At 35.7% G+C, this 17,390-nt stretch overlaps 1 protein-coding gene across 2 annotated transcripts; it reads left to right on the top strand.

Moving 5' to 3' along the window:
• The first annotated feature begins 6,806 nt into the window (after positions 1 to 6,806).
• LOC131537577 (trypsin-2-like) lies at positions 6,807 to 16,541 on the top strand. Of its 2 annotated transcripts, XM_058771137.1 has the most exons (7): positions 6,807 to 8,265; positions 8,571 to 8,758; positions 9,850 to 9,870; positions 10,201 to 10,366; positions 10,455 to 10,726; positions 10,843 to 10,988; positions 13,175 to 16,541. In XM_058771137.1, the coding sequence occupies exons 2-7, from the start codon at positions 8,704 to 8,706 to the stop codon at positions 13,451 to 13,453; spliced, it is 939 nt and encodes a 312-aa protein (XP_058627120.1). In that variant the 5' UTR covers positions 6,807 to 8,265; positions 8,571 to 8,703; the 3' UTR covers positions 13,454 to 16,541. The 2 variants fall into 2 exon arrangements, with proteins under 2 accessions (XP_058627120.1, XP_058627119.1); XM_058771136.1 differs by having other exon boundaries at positions 6,807 to 8,758.
• The last annotated feature ends 849 nt before the right edge of the window (positions 16,542 to 17,390 follow it).

Raw genomic sequence — 17,390 nt, 5'->3', positions numbered from 1 at the left:
TCTATAAACAGTTCAATGAGCAAATACAATAATATTAGGTCACTTACATTTTTTGCGGAACCACATGTTGCTGAATGATTCAGTGTTTTGAACAAATCGGTTGAATCAAAGTTTCATTAGCTCATGCATAAACATCTGATGAATCTGCCGTTTGAACGAATCGTTTGAATGAACGACTCAATGACTCACTCATTAAACGTTCACTACTGGCACCTACTGGCGTTTTAATTTCATTGAAAAGTATCATTTCCACCATCATTTCTTGTTTGTATATTCACTTTTTTTTTTTTTTTTTTTTTAAGAATCTCATAATTTAATGTAGTTGTAGTTTTCAGTGTAAATGATTTAATTTGATAACGTATAGATAATTAAAAAATAAAAATAAAAACATTATTATAATTGAATTTATAGATCAAATAATTGTTTGCAAAATCATCTTTGCAAAAACAACACACAATACATATACATTTCCATCGTCCTCATTTGGAAGTCGCTTTGGATAAAAGTGTCTGCTAAATTACCAAATGTATATATATATATATATATATATATATATATATATATATATATATATATATATATATATATATATATATATATATAAGCTCGATACCATAGAGCCCCCACATAACAAATCCCAATTTAACATCCATGATGGCTGGAGGCTCTGGAGTGGCGGCCATGATGGGATGAGACTCTGGAAAGGCGACCATGACAGGTCAAGGCTCTGGAGTGGCAGCTACTGAGGGAGTGCCACGTTCCTCCTCCACGACTACCACAGTATGGAGCTAACCAACAGAGCGTAGTGCAAAGTCCAAAAATTCAGCAGGCGACTCTCAAGGGCCATTACAGATTAGATCATCTTTGAGAGGACTATTGAGTCCATGACAAAAGAAATCTATGAGCACATAATCTGGGATATCAAAACATATGTGATGTCCAAAAAGTCTTGTATATGGCCTTCAAGAGACTTGTTACCTTGGCGGAGACAGATGATTTTAACTGCTGGACCCATGGTTGGCTAGGTCTTCTGTCATGTACTGCTCCGCGACTCGAGGGCTGAGGACCCAAGTGCAGTGTTTATTGATGGGTAATCGACAAACGTAATCCACAACAAGCAGAAGATAATAAACACGGGCAATCAGTCCAAACTATAACAACAGGGCAAAAACACAGGCAAAAGGTCATCCAAAAGTCAGGCAGGGAAATAATACCAGACCCAAAGACATGGGAGAACCAGGAAACGAGGCTTATGAATGCAGTACAGACAAAAAAAAAAAAAAAAAAGACTTAGCAATGAATGACTAAAAGAACCAGGCTTACGTAGGGTGAGCAGACAGGGTTAACAAGACACAGGTGCAAACAATGAGTGCTGACGAGACCGGGCAGAGGATTATGGGGAATGAAGTCCTTGATGGGGTAGCAGTAGTCTGGGATGGAGTGCACTCTGTTGGAGATCCAACTGATGATCGTGACACTTTGATTAGATATCAGGAACTGTAATTTGTTTTAAATGTCATCAATTAACATCAATTGACCCGCAACTGCCTTCAACCTTGTACTTGAATACTGCTATCTTTTTTAAGGTATAAGAACTTATATTATTTACTTATACTTGATTATATGTTCCGTTTCTGCCTACCACATATTTGCACATATAATTTGCAATATTTGTAAGTAGTTGCATCATGTGTTTTACGTCTCCAACCATTAAACCTTACCACATTTGTACATCATTTGGTTTCCATAATTCATTTGACTGTTAAAGTATGACAAGGAGACAATCAAGAACACCACATTTATGAAAATGTCATTGTACATGCTTTATTTTTAATCCAACACTAGGTCAAAAAGCAGTTTTAAAATGCATGAGATGTTGACAAGCACAATAAACCATCAACATTGTAAATAAATACAATGGTTATAAAAAAAAAGAGCAAGAAAAGGAGGCAAATAATTTCTACAGTAAATTGTATATTACAAGGAGATCAAACAGTTTTACTGCATTTTGACTTGTTTTTATAAGTGCTTCTGAAAAGCAAAATTTTTGACCATTTCTAGGACATAGAATTACAGTTTCAGTAATGACAACAGCAAAAATCATCTTCAAGTGCTGTTGAACATAGCCTACTAGACTGGTTCATATTCATCCTACATTATTTAATCTAGTAGACTGAAAACTTTAGAGTTACAGTAATCAAAAAAAAAAAAAAGAGAAGCACAGTTTTGTTGTGTAGATCACAAATAATAATACATTTGGACAGTATTTGCCCCCAGTATGAGCAAAATATACACACATATCCTAGAGGGTATCGTTCTCGATACAATGCGACTTTCTGGAAACTGCTGTTAGTGCAGAAAATGTCAGCGAGCATTAGTTTCCTAATTGTTATTACATTCTTCAAAATTTCTTATAACGAAACCTTTAGCCATTTTCATTGGATTTCAATGACTGATCGTTCTGCTATTTTAAGTATGAATAGTGTTCACAGTACATACTCACACTTTGACAAAATACAGGTGTGTTTAGACCAGAATTATGAAAACATGCAGGTCTGACAAGTTCAGAATTGTCAAAGTGCATGCAGGTCTTTTCTGTGACAAGTCCATTCTCTGTCGATAAGCCACCAACCGTGTCAGAAGCAGGTCAATGCAGTGTCAGTGCATAGATTCTGGTGTCTAATACCATTTTTAAAGACTTGTTTTTTTAGGTCAGTTATGTAAATTTGCTTATTCATTACATTGCATTAAATATTGCTTCAATGCAGTACATTTTTTTATGTCCCCATCATATATGTCTGAATATACTGGATGAAATACTGAACTTCTGACTTTTACAGATAGACATCATATTAACCCATTTTCTTTTAGCACAATATCACAATTAAGTGAACACAGGCTATAGTTAACAAGCTACAGTTAGTCCAAAATCAGACACTCTCTCTGTTTAAATCTAGATTAAAGACACATCTCTTTAGCCAAGCATTCACATAATCTCTCTCTTTACCTTCTACTCCAGTTATACCTGATCAAATGCACATTATTATTCTTTTCTTGAAATAAATATGCTAATTATTCTCTATCTGCTTATCTGTTTCTGTAAATAGAGATTACACAAGCTTCAGTCTGAATCCAGCCACTTACGAAGATTTGAGATGACCGAACACCTGAGAAGAGAAGACAACAACATGCAAAACTACTGTGAAGTTGTTTGTTTAATATTCATTGTATTCTATGTCTGCATGTTTTTGCCAAGTACTTTTATTTTGATGTTGCATCCTCCAAGAAGGAGGGTCATGTAATGTGAAGGGAAGTGAGGGAAAGAGGAGTAGAGTAGAGTGTGGCGGTCATGGAGACTAGTGTTGCTCTCCTCCTCAGTTCTAGGACTTTGCTCAATAAAAGTTACTAGCTGTCGATATTTTCAAGTCCATCGTCTTTATACCCACGGCCAGCTAAAACCCCACGCCTTACACTACCTTAACCAACATACTACACTACATTTTCCTTACATTACTCTCATTTAGATCACAACATATAATCATTGCTGTTAATCATGTTCACCATTTCTGTTTGAAAACATGTCATTAACTAAAGCCCGGCTCACACTGTGCGATTTTGGCCACGATTTGGTCGTCTGGGACAAATTTTGAAAATCCTAAAAGATTCCTATAATCCTAGGCTAAAATCCGTAGTCTTTGATCGTTAGTTTGACATGTTCACGGACAGCCGATTAATGGCCGTTGCGATCAAATTTCACCTCCGACGAAATTCTGGCAGTGTCAGAAGATTTGGCGCACAGTCCTGCAGTGTGACTACCCCTGCGACGAATATCAAACTGTCTCCATTTTTCAAGGCAAGCTATGAGCAGAATTAATGCTAGAGAATTATTCTATCAGCCATAAACTCCGGCGCTCCCGTCCTCCGCTCACGGAATTCATCTGATATGTTTCTTTTTTATATAAACACTGGTTGCGCTGCTGTTTTCATGTGCGTGTGTATGAATACATACACTATTCTTCTTAAACATGCCGGTATTGCCACCGTTCATATACTTTTCATGACAGCCAACATTTCGGTGCCGCGTGCAATGCAGATCGCAGTCACTGGACATGTACGGGTTGATAATGTAAAACTTCGGACAAGTTTTCTTGCGCGCACCCGTTTTTAACTCGTCTTGACTGTTGTACAGTCTGACATTAATGACAACCGAGATCCCATAGTGTGACATGATCATCATGTTCGTACAGTCTGACAAGTACAATCCTAAAGGACTTTTAAAAAAATCGCACAGTGTGAGCCCGGCTTAACTGTATAATTTTTACTATCCTAGAACTGTACATTTCTGCCATAAGGACATCAGCTTTGCATAGTCACCACTCATAAATGATTTTTATTTTCTGAGATGCTGCTTTGCAATGATGTGTATCTTGAAAATCGCTATAGCAATAAATGTGAATTGAATTAAATTGAACGGGAATTTTAAACAATTTCACTACATCAAGCAGTATACAAAATATTTATATTTAAGATATTTGCATTTTTGGCAATGGGTGCTTCTAACTTCAATTATTTTTATTGCAATAAAAAAACAAAACAAACAGAGCCTACCAAATCTAACATTCACAGACTATTAGAGTTATGTTCGGCTTTGGCCATGTTTGACCATCTGAATTGGTCTATGTCCAGACTTTATCAATCTTTATACAGTTTCCTTATCAGTTACCAACCAATGAGCATCTTTGACATCTTACTTTCCACATTTATTTACCATTCCTTTTAAGCACTGATTAAATGATGGAATTTGCTGGTCTAATCTTTAAAATAACCTTTATGTAACCCTCTCTGGAGACCTACAAATCCCAGATCTATATACATTCCACATGCCTGTATGTGTTGTTTGTCTCAGCTCTGTTGATGATGATGATGATGACCTAATCACAGTTGTTTTTGTGGTTAGGAAACAATCGAGTTACAGCATCAGCTGTAGAAGTGGCTTCAGTTTTGCCAAAGCAACATTTATTCATTTGTATTTTGTTTATTATAAAAGAGTGAGAAAAGAAAAATTAGTAAATTATATGTTACAAGGAGATCAGTTTTACTGTATTTTGATTTGTTTTTATATGCGCTTCTGAAAAGTTAGCGGAATTAAGCTCATATTTTACCATTTCTAGGACACTATATAACTTCAGTTTCAGTAATGACAACAGTAGCTTACTTGACTGGTTCATATTCATCCTACATAATTTAATCTAGCAGACTGAAAACTTTAGCGTTACAGTAATCAAAAGCAAAGAAATCAAGTTTAGAAGTGAAGCACAGTTTTGTCGTGTTTCACCAAAAGTATTAGTAAATTGGATAATCTGTGTTTTCCCTCATTTATTCCCAGAATATACACGTATAGCCAAAAGGGTGTCGTTCTCGATATAATGTGACTTACTGGAAACCGCCATTATTGTAGAAAGTGGTCTGGTTTTACCTGTTGTGTGACCAGAAATCTTTTAACACTGACATGTTCAGCAATTTTAAGAATGAATAGTTTTCATTGTACATGTTTGGTCACATAAAGGCAAGTTTCCTGTAAGAATTGTAAAAGTGCGTGCAGGTCTGAAATGTCCAGAATTAGGAAAACATGCACGTTTTTCTCTGACAAGTCCATTCTGTCTATAAACCAACAACTGTCTTTTTAAAAAAAGCACAGACCATATCAAATCTAACATTCAAAGACATATATAAGCGGTGAATTAATAGTGGGTTATTTTATTTTCTCAATAGTGGGACTTCATCACTTTGATCACACTAGTAAATGAGTGTATGTAAGTGTATATTTAATGGGTCATTCCACCGAATGGGTGCCATTTCTGTCCCCAGGACATTATAGGTACAAACTGTCACGGCCCTGCTGGTGTGCCCTGGTTGGCCACCAGATGTCACTGTGTGTGTTAGCACATGGCTTATTGTTTGTTGTTTGTGCCATGTGCTCTCCTGTCTATTGTCTCACCCCACCCTCCTTGTTATCTCATTATTGTTTCATTTACTTCACCTGTGTCCTCCTCGTTTGGCTCCCCATATAGTCTCCTGGTGTCTGCAGTCCTGTGATGTTTCGTTGTTTAATGTCGGATGGTTCATGTCGTGTGTGAGTTCGTTTACATGTACTGTGGTCTCTGCCTGCCTGTTTTCCCCTTCGGGTGTTTTTGTTCTTTTGTTTCTCTTTTATTAAAAAGACCCATTTTCTCCTGCACTTGAGTCCTCGCCTCATCTCTCGACCCATCCCGTGACACAAACATGCATAAAATTTATCATAAAATACATTTTATTATTAAGCAAAGTGTCCTGCACATTAATCTAACTGCAAATTTAAAATATATAATTTTAAAAAATTATTAAAATTGACCTGAAAATATAGCATTTGAACATGTTCCCAGTGTCTAACGGTACATATTGTACACATGAAATATAATGTTTAAAATCCTTCAGAAATCATTTTTATTTTGCATTTTTCTGTACCTCCATATCCCATCTGTGCTTTAAAAACATTTATTTCAAAATAAATTTGCAATATTTTGGATAAAATACACATTTTAGTCGTGGCACCAGACGTCTATGTAATGTCAGGTTGACGTTGGACATGACGTCGGACAGACATTGCATTTTGGTTGAAAATGAAAATCGGGTTGACGTCAATATTTGACGTTGACTTAACATTGGATTTTGGTTGTACAACCTAAAAACAACAAAATCTCAACATCAGCTGACGTTGGTATTGGACATCAATTTAACATTAGACGTTGAATTTACGTTGAATTTTGATCACCCGACGTCGCAACCGAAATTTAACCAAATATCAACATCTTATGATGTTGTGTGCCTGTTGTGTGCCTGCTGGGCAGGTTTTCACTCAGTCCTGTTACCCTAACACATTCCCCCCTATAAAAAACTGGGAAAATTCCCCAAGCCACATTTTCAACATGATATTGCAACATCTTGATCTTCTGAAGGCAATGAAATTATCAAAAGCATGCGGTCTTATTTTCTTTTCTGTATATTTGATGATATTGTAACGGTGGCTGGGAGCGTCATTATAAATATACTGTCCTGTTACCTAAATTATTTCTTAGATGTTACTTGCTTATTTTAAAAATACAAATCTTTGGTGAATCACTATAATTTTCTGAGTATTCTCATAATATTAGCATGTACTCCATGTGGCTAGATTATATGTATTTGCTAATTTTATCCTAAAATCTCAATCCTGTTACTTTCAGTCCTGTTACTCATATACTCATTTATCCTATACTTATATATAGTAACTGAGTAAAAGTAACAGGAGTGAGTAGTGTCATCAGATTTATTAATGTAAATATTAGGCTACATCCATATTAATCTAGACAAACCATTTTTCTCAACGCTTTGGCCTTCTATCCACACTGAGACAATGCTTTTGCCCAGAGAAAACCTATGGTTGTTCCTGCATTTTTTGTTTAATATTACATTCCTGCAAGTATGACAGAAAATGTATGATTTCTGTCCTGTGGCAATTATGTATTAGACTCAGATATGGAATGGCGTTTGAGTGTGAGCTGCGCTATAAGAAAACAATATCCACAGAAAAACTGAAAAGAAATTATTTAAGTTATTATTTTTAATTTCATATTTCTTTCATTATTTATATGTTATCTTATAACCTGTCCTCTACCCCTAAACACAGCCCTAACAAAAACCTCTGCAGATCACTAGATTTAAATAGAAACATGATTTGGCCTTTTTTAGCAGCGAGGTCAGCTCACTAGTTGATGTTCAACACTTTCACTATATCAGTGTGGGCATTAATACCTCAGATATGTAGTCAAACCTGTATACTAATATAATGGATACTCCTTCCTGTTAACCATTTCATTCCTGTTACTAATGAGTTTTTTTTCTTTAAAAAATAAAGTTAAACCACTACTTTTTAAATTAAGTTTGTTCCATAATTTATCCCATTGTTTAATAAATTGCATCATAGAAAATTGATAAGCTTGAGGTTTGAGTAGCCTTTAAAATGAAAAAAATGGTGTTGTATACTTTAGAAAAATACACTTGTAGATAAATAGTGATTTTTTTTTTAATGATAAAAATAATGTTTTTTGACCATGAAACGGACAATTTCTTTAAAATATAAACACCTGCCTGAGGGGGAAGTGAAGGAATTTGTTGACTTTTAAAAGACATTACAGTGTTTGGGAACAGGACTGAGAACAATGCATCCATCTTCCACTTAAAAAACGGGTAAAAAATTAAATAAAGTCACCTGAGACGGACCAATAAAGATTTTGAATAGTTAAACGTGTATTACTAGATTTAGTCTTTTTTTTTTAAAAAGAGTTTTTTGAAGAGTTTTGGAAGCAAATGGCACCCATTCAGTGCATGATACGTGTATGAATTAAATTATGAAGAATGACAGATTAGAGATGAATTTTTCTCTGTTTTATATGCTTTCTGCAAGCAGTTTCAAAATTGACTTTAGTAAAAAGTTGTGTGGACATGTCCCACCCACAGTAACCTCAGAATAAGCTTTTTGATTTTTTTTGCAGGAAAAAAAAAAAGATTCAGCAATAAACGTAATAGGGGTGGGCAGAGAACTTCGCATAAATGCGGCGGTACTTGCTCCACATCTCATGAGGAACCCGACAGTTGTGGAAAGACCAGAAGTACCAGAATACAAGTATGAAGTTCAACACAGCTTTGAGTGTTGCCGGAGCCATACTTCTCAACATAGCAGGTAACATCTTTAACGTGAAAAAATTTGATGCAAGTTTAATAGCATTTGTTTGACTTAAAAACTGACCAGCACAACACACTTGACTGAATTTATGTTTCTCATGATTGTAAAAAACCTTTTGATCTAGAGACTTATGGTTAAATGCTTGAAATTGGTTTTGTAGATTAATATAAGTTGTGCATTTGTATTAATTTCTTTACAAATGCAAAATTTCCGTATATATGTATTTTAATGGATGTGAATTCCTTCAGTACTGTTTAAAAAGCCTCTCTTGGATGCAGCTCAGAATGTGCAGAACTTGAACGGGTCATGACTTTGAAGAAGCTAAAAGATAGTTTTGATTTGTTTAATATTTTGGTTTCTATATAAACCCCATGCTTTGTTTTAATAGATTTGATGGAGAATAGTGATAATAGATCATTAATAGTGACTGTTTATTATATTACTGTTTTGCTATTGTGAATACTGTATATTTTTATTTCAGTAATAAAAGTTATATTCAAAAAATTGCTATAGCTAGATAAATTTTTCATAGGTTGATTGCTAAATTGATCTCAACGACAATAGTGTCCTTATTTGAAATGATAAAATCTCTGAAATATGACAGTATTAATAATTTTTTTAATTTTTTTAACTGAAATAAAATAGAGCCATGGCATGATACACAAAAAGATTTTAATATTTAAATCATTTGATACATTGAAACTTAAGCATCCAGCATTCCATATTTGACAGAATCTTAACCATAACCATAGTAACCCAGACGTATTTCCTGTTCTGTAGCAGAAACACTATCAGTGTAAGCGCGATGTAAGCCTGCTGCTGCCACTGTAGTTAATTCTGCTAATTCACGCACACATGCTGCATGTGAAACCGATCCAGGCTAATTTAAACATAATTTCATGACTATGAAATAATATAACCAGGATTTTGGCTATAATCCATAAATACCATTATTCAGGTTAAAATATTATCCTGTTTACATGCCAAGACTGATGTTATAGACGAACCAGTTGTGGGTTGGTTTATAAACCAATTTATCAGCTTTGTCTGGATTCTTGTTTACTTGTTTATGTTGTCTACCCACACAGGTTCCCTCTGCCAGTTAGATGGTAAGTTGTCATAATGACCATAAAACTCTTGTTCCACACTGCAGAAAAATTACTTAGTATTTTAGTCTTGCTTTCTAGAATTTTTATTTTTTTGCTTAAAACAAGAAAAATATCCACCATTGGGTCAAGAAAAATAATCGCAATAAACTTAATTCAAAGACAATACAAGATTATTTTTTCTTACCCCATCGGCAGATACTGCATCTTTCCTCATTTTAAAACATGGCAAAAATTCTAAGTAAAAATCATTTTTGCAGTGCATGCAGAATGTCTCTTCTGTGTGTGAAGCATTTTATGAAGGAAATCTCACATCTTGCTTTCTCTCATCAGTATGTGGTCGAGCCCCCCTCAACAACAAGATTGTTGGAGGGGGGGATGCAAATGCAGGGGCTTGGCCATGGCAAGTCAGCATTCAATCACTCAGAAATGGTCATTTCTGTGGCGGGAGTCTAATCAATAAAGACTGGGTTTTGTCTGCAGCTCACTGCTTCCAAGAGTATGTCAAAAGCCTAAATAAAGCAGTTGTACAGATACAACTGTAGATTGATAATAGTGGGATTAAAGCAGATCTTCTCTATTTACAGAATCGATGCATCTAACGTTGTGATGTATTTCGGGCGTCAGCGTCAATTGGGCTTAAACCCTAATGAGACATACAGGACAGCGAGTCGGATCATTAATCATCCAAAATATAACTACTTGTATAGGTACGACAATGACATAGCACTGGTCCAGCTCTCCTCTTCTGTGACTTTCTCTGATTATATTAGGCCAGTTTGTCTGGCGGCAGCCGGTAGTGTATTTGGTGGAGGTACGGAGAGCTGGATCACTGGATGGGGACTTCGAAAGCCTGGAGGTGAGTGAAGATTTGCTTGCCAGTTAACTGAATACAAACAATAGTGTGAACCTCAACAATTTACCTAGAAGTGTTTTTTAAAAGCTGTACAATTTGTCCTCTGATCTGTGTCACAGGCACGCTTACTGATATACTGCAGGAGGTGCAGGTACCAATTGTGAGCAACAACGACTGTTATAATGCTTTTGCAGCGGTCACAACAATCACAAGCAATATGATTTGTGCTGGAGTGTTAAATGGGGGAGGTAAAAATTCATGTCAGGTAAGACATCCAGTCGTGCATTTTAATCCTTTTTTAATCCAAAGCAATTACAAAACAGTTTTTGGACACATGCAAACTTTACACTTGCAATCTAGTTGCTTAAGCCCAGTTTTTAACGACACTGATCATGAATTTATACACAATGACTGCTTTTTACTGCACCTGATCTGCAGAGGAAAGCATAGAGTTGCAGTGCAGACTATAGTATATCGATAGAGTGAACAATTAAAGGGATAGTTTACCCAAAATGAAAATGTAACTCACCCTCAGGCTATCCAAGATGTAGGTGATCTACATCTTGAAAGGCCTGCGGGTGAGTAAATTAACTGCAAATTTTCATTTTTGGATGAACTAACCTTTTAAAATTGTAAATGTATTAGCAACAACAAATGCTCCCTCCAGAGCACTCACTTTAAAGGGGTAGTTCACCCAAAAATGAAAATTTGATGTTTATCTGCTTACGACTTTGTTTCTTCAGTAGAACTCAAACGAAGATTTTTAACTCAAACCGTTGCAGTCTGTCAGTCATATAATGCCAGTCAATGGGCACAGAATCTTTGAGAGAGAAAAAAAACATGCACAGACAAATCCAAATTAAACTTTGCAGCTTGTGACGATACATTGATGTCCTAAGACACGAAACGATCGGTTTGTGCGAGAAACTGAACAGTATTTATATCATTTTTTACCTCTGATATACCGCAATGTTCAACTCTCCTGAGCTCATCCACAACATCCGGCGCGTGACGCGTCAACGGCTCTGGGACATAGATATATATATATATATACATAGATATATACATAGATCCTTATGTATCGCGGCCCATAGAAACCGTCGCTAATGAGGCATCTATGTATATATATCTATGTGCCAGAGCAGGTTGACGCGTCACGCACCGGATGTTGTGACAGTCGGACATTGAGGTTTATCAGAGGTAAAAAATTATATAAATGCTGTTCAGTTTCTCACACAAACCGATCGTTTCGTGTCTTAGGACATCAATGTATCGTCACAAGCCTCAAGGTTTAATTTGGATTTGTCTGTGCATGTTTTTTTTTTCTCCCAAAGATTCTGTGCCCATTGACTGGCATTATATGACTAACAGACTGCAACGGTTTGAGTTAAAAACCTTCGTTTGTGTTCTACTGAAGAAACAAAGTCACCTACATCTTGGATGCCCTGGGGGTAAGCAGATAAATACCAAATTTTCATTTTTGGGTGAACTATCCCTTTAAGAACATAAGGATGCTCATTTTCAATTCACTCATAATCTGTGCAAACTGTGCCAATAAGGACATTCACACCACTGCGGTCATGCTTATTGTGCACAAGAGCTTACAAAAATTAACCAAGGTTTTTACTTCACATTTTAAAAAATACACAAAAAAACCATGGTTACTATAGTTAAACCATGGCAACCACAAATTAACCAAGGTTTTGCTGCACTAACCATAGTTTAAAGGGATACTCCACCCCAAAATGAAAATTTTGTCATTAATCACTTACCCCCATGTCGTTCCAAACCTGTAAAATCTTCGTTTGTCTTCGGAACACAATTTAAGATATTTTGGATGAAAACCGGGAGGCTTGTGACTGTCCCATTGACTGCCAAACAATTAACACTGTCAAGGCCCAGATTGCAGTTTCTCCTATTCATAAGTAATAGGAGTGAACCGTCTTTGTATATCTATAGCCTTTGGCAATACTTACCTGAAGCAATGTAATTAAAATGCAGCAATGCATACCTGAAGAAATGTAATAAAAATGTTGCCACAGTATTGAACACGAAACATTTGAACATGTGTCAGCATGATTTTATTTAAAGTGTAATTTGATTTTTTTTGGGGGGGGGGGGGTGCTCACATCCCATTTGTTTACATGGAGAGGACGCGGGGCCTATACTGCAGTCAGCCACCAGGAGGCCATCAAAATGTTTTGCCTTTCCTATTTTTATGATGTGCGCGGCACACTTGTATTTACCCAAAGCTGAAAATGTTTTATCTTTCAGTAACAAGAGAAAAATGCTCAGTGCTCCCACTGCAAACAACTGAAAATATATATTGGCCTCAGAAAAAAAAAAAAAAAACGCTTTGGTGGACACAGCTGGAATACTTTTACTTCTGTCTGTAACAGTTGCTTGCTGTACATTGTCAGAGATATAAATGCTGAATGTTTGTCAATACAGGGAGACTCTGGAGGTCCAGTGGTCAGTAGGAACAGCTCCCTGTGGATTCAGTCTGGCATTGTGAGTTTTGGATACGATCCATGTGATAACCCTAAATATCCCAGTGTGTTTGCCAGAGTTTCTCAGTACCAGGATTGGATCACCTCTAACATAGGCAGCAACCCACCTGGATTTGTCAAATACCACAACAGTGGATTCAGAAGTTCGCTCAACCTCCTTTTATTTTCAGTGTCTCTCACGTTCTCCGCCATTCCTTTCACCTTCTATCTCTCTTCCTAAAGATTGTTTGAACAGTTATTCTCAGGGTTCTTTGATGAAGAGCACAGTTGTGTTGTACACGCTCTCGTGAATAGGTGAAAAGGGCAGTTATATTGTTATTTTTGTCATTTATTCTTTATCTTTCTAAAAATGTACTATTCTTGAAAATACTCTTCTTGACATTATAAGAGCATGCACTAATGAAGTTCAGCTTGCTTGTGCCCTCTGAGATTCAGGATGTTTGATTGATCAATATTGATTTTTTTATAACTATACTGATTATTTGTATGTTTATATGTTTAATAACTGGTATAACTGATATAGGGTCTGAAAGGGAAAAATGTAAGCAACTTAGCTACCTCAGTATGCTTCCTCAGATTTGATGGTGAACTTTTGAAATCAGAAATTTCCCTGATGAAAGTTATAACTGAAACTGATGTATGTGTGCTTGATGCATGAAAACAAACCTCATTGTTCTCATATGCGTGCACATTTGAGCTTCCATTTATATTTAATGTGCATAAGACAAAATATAAAAATGCAAAAATTACTTTTTAAGTTGAAATAAAATTGTAAGGACTAAAAAGTACAGTTTTTTTTTTCTTCAGAAATGTATTGAAGTGAAAGTACATTTACATTTAGTTATTTAGCAGACGATTTTATCCAAAGGAGGACAATAGAAGCAATCAAAACCAACCAAAGAGCAATAATATGTAAGTGCTGTGACAAGTCTTGGTTAGCCTAACGCAGTATACATAGCACGTTTTTTTTTTTTATAATAAGTAGATGGAATAGAAAAAGAATAGGGAATGCTAGTGTTAGAGGGTCATTTTTTTAAATAAAAATAAAACAAGTCAAAAGAATAGATAATGCTAGTATTAGAGGGTCATTATTTATAATAAATAAAAAGAGAACAATAAGATAGAATAGACAAAGCATAGAGAATGGTAGTGTTAGAGGCTCTTTTTTTTTCTTTTTAAATAAAACAAGTAGTTAGAATAGAAGTAGAATGGAGAGTGCAAGTGTTAGAGGGTCAAGAGTTTTTTGTTTTTTATCTTTTTATTGGGGAATCCAACAATCCAATAAACATTGTAACATACATCTTATGATTCCACATGACAAACAAAAAGAGAAAATAAGAAAGAAGACCAACATACGAAGCACCAGAGCAAAAAGATATTAGAAAAAGGGGGAAAAAATTATAAATAAATAAAAATAACAAAACTTTTCCCTTAACACCCTCCCCACCCTAGGAACTTAAACCATACCATATTAATGGGACAGTCAACACCACAAATCTACTCGAACTGTGCTATCCAGGTAATGGAGAAGGGGAAACCAATTCTTATTAAAGGAGTCCAGTTTGTTTGACAAAATAAACCGAATTCTTTCCAAATGTAATAACTTCATTTCTTCCAACCACATTTTAACAGATGGGATTTCAGTCTTTTTCCAAAACCTTAATACAAGTTTTTTTTTTGTTTTCTTTTTGCAACAATAGGCCCATAGGACAATAACTGTTGTTGACTTTTTTTAATGAAGTAAGTTTTTCTGAGATTCTGAGTATCACCAAGAGTGGGTCAGGCTCCAATTCAGTATGAAACATATCAGATAGAATTTGAAATACATTAGTCCAAAATGGAATTAACTTGGGGCAAAGAACATAACTGTGCAGGAGAGTGGCTTCCTCAATCTGACACTTATCACATAGTGGGGAGACTTTGTTTTAGCATAATGAAGACGGTGAAGGATCTTGAATTGGATAAGGCAATGCTTAGAATTGACGAAGCATTTATGAATATGCTGTAATGCATTAACCCATTGTTCCCATTGTGATCTTATCACATCTATATGTGGCAATAAGTGGTCAGGTAGGGGGAAGTTACCAATAATAATAATAAGAATCCTCTCAATCGAATACGCCACCTGGAATACACCAGGGGCCTGTTCCATAAAACAAGTTTACCAAATAAACCAGGCTTATTTCAGTAATTCTCACTTATTTTCACTTGATTTGGTTTCTGAAAGCAAAATTACCATAGCTCAAGCTCAGTCACTGTGGCAACTTATGCTGGCAAACTAACCTGGTCCGGAGCAGGCTAACTGTCCGGCTAAGCTGAGCTCCTCTAACACGGACCAATAGGAACGCATCGATATTACCACTGACTCTCTCACATACAATTAGTTGACTTTATTATTAGTCCAAAAATACAAGTATACAGAAAATATACCTTAAATAATCAAAAAAAAAAAAAAATAGGCTACAACCAACTGTATTTAATGTATTGTGCCCAAAATAGGCTAATGACATTTTAACATAGTTGCTACTTGCGTGTTTAGTTGATCAGCAGTTTCTAGCCATGCAGCCTTTCTCTCTGAATTTATGACAGCTGCACCTTTTATGGTTATTAGAACATTGAAACATTGCAATCTAAAATGGCTCTTTAAAGCATTAAAAACAGTAAATCAAAAGTTAAAAATCACTGAATTAAAAATTAAAATAAATAATACAAATCAGACTACATTTTAACTGATAAGAGGAACATACATTTAACTCATTTGAGCTAGTATGGCTGTATTAGCCAGCTTACATTTGATTTACAGTTACTGCTATCATAAAAATACACTTATAAGTAGGATTAAAATTCTATGTGTCACATTTAATGTCCAACAACAAATATTTTAGCAGAATGTATATTGTATTCGTAATTCTTGCGCTATTATTCTATTCTGCTCCGTCTGTGTAACGCGCAGCAGCGCTCGTTCACTCACGTAAGCCTCGCCCACTCCTGACAGCAAAATGGATATATTTGCATGACTTTCTAACATTTACAGATGAAAAATATACTTGTGACGTGTCAGTTATACACTGAGGAAAACATAACGTCTCAAATGCATTAAACAACACAAATATTTGCTGTTTGCCATGGTGGATCGATTTGATCCATGATCGACATTAAGGGCTGCTTAAGAATAAGCGTGCACATCAAATTATCCTGACTCACTGAACCTGGCTCGAATTAGTGAGATTGCGTGAACTTAAATTGTCGTTTATGAAACCGCTTTAGTCCCGACTGATTTGTTAGGTTATTTCAAGTCAGGTTTTGAACTTTAATCCCCGTTTTTCTTAGCGTCTTTTATGGAACAGGCCCCAGGGGCCTGTTCCATAAAACAAGTTTACCAAATAAGCCAGGCTTATTTCAGTAATTCTGACTTATTTTCACTTGATTTGGTTTCTGAAAGCAAAATTACCATAGCTCAAGCTCAGTCACTGTGGCAACTTATGCTGGCAAACTAACCTGGGGTCCGTTCTTCGTACGTTGCTTATTACGTCCGAGATCAAATGACACATCCAAGATGATATGATCCAGCTACTCGTTATCTGGCTAATTCTGTTCTTCGAACGCACCTGTTGTAGATAACTGTGTGCTCATGCACTGGTTTAAAAGGGGATATGTATCGATAGTAGGAACACTGATCAGCAACGCTGTTATTGGTTGCCCACGATGGCCAAAGAGCGCGCCCACTTTTTCTCAGCGGCAGAACAAGAACTCTTGATGGAGGGCTATGGCGAATTCCAGAATTTAATAAAAACGCCAGGGAACACCTCAAAGTCTGCAAAAGCCAGGAGAGAGGGTTGGCAAAAAGTTGCAGAAAAATTAAATGCGTAAGTAGTGACTGTGTTGGATGTTTTCAATCAGTTATTACAGTATATGTACATTTTTAAAATTTTCATAATTACTTTAATCTTTTATATTAGAGCCACCACAGGACCCACTAGAAATTGGGAACAAGTAAAGGTGAAATACAAGAATATTCTACAAAATGGTAATATTAACTACATGTTGTTCTTAGTATTTTTTTTTTTTCTAATTTTCTTTATTTTAAACGACTGTGAAATGATGTGCTTGTTTATATCAGCAACTAGGAAAAAGGCAGAGCAAAAAAAAACAGGCGG

This window comes from Onychostoma macrolepis, chromosome 03 (genome assembly GCF_012432095.1).
Source record: "Onychostoma macrolepis isolate SWU-2019 chromosome 03, ASM1243209v1, whole genome shotgun sequence".
Classification (NCBI taxonomy): Eukaryota; Metazoa; Chordata; class Actinopteri; order Cypriniformes; family Cyprinidae; genus Onychostoma; species Onychostoma macrolepis.
The sequence above is the reverse complement of the archived record's forward strand: the minus strand, read 5'-3'. Positions and strand labels throughout refer to the sequence as shown.

What these genes read in the sequence shown, in the direction of transcription:
- LOC131537577 (XM_058771137.1), top strand. Translation starts at nt 8,704, where the DNA reads ATGAAGTTCAACACAGCTTTGAGTGTTGCCGGAGCCATACTTCTCAAC. An exon ending in CATACTTCTCAACATAGCAG is followed by an intron (nt 8,759 to 9,849) that starts GTAACATCTTTA and finishes CTACCCACACAG; the next exon opens with GTTCCCTCTGCCAGTTAGAT. An exon ending in GGGACTTCGAAAGCCTGGAG is followed by an intron (nt 10,727 to 10,842) that starts GTGAGTGAAGAT and finishes TCTGTGTCACAG; the next exon opens with GCACGCTTACTGATATACTG.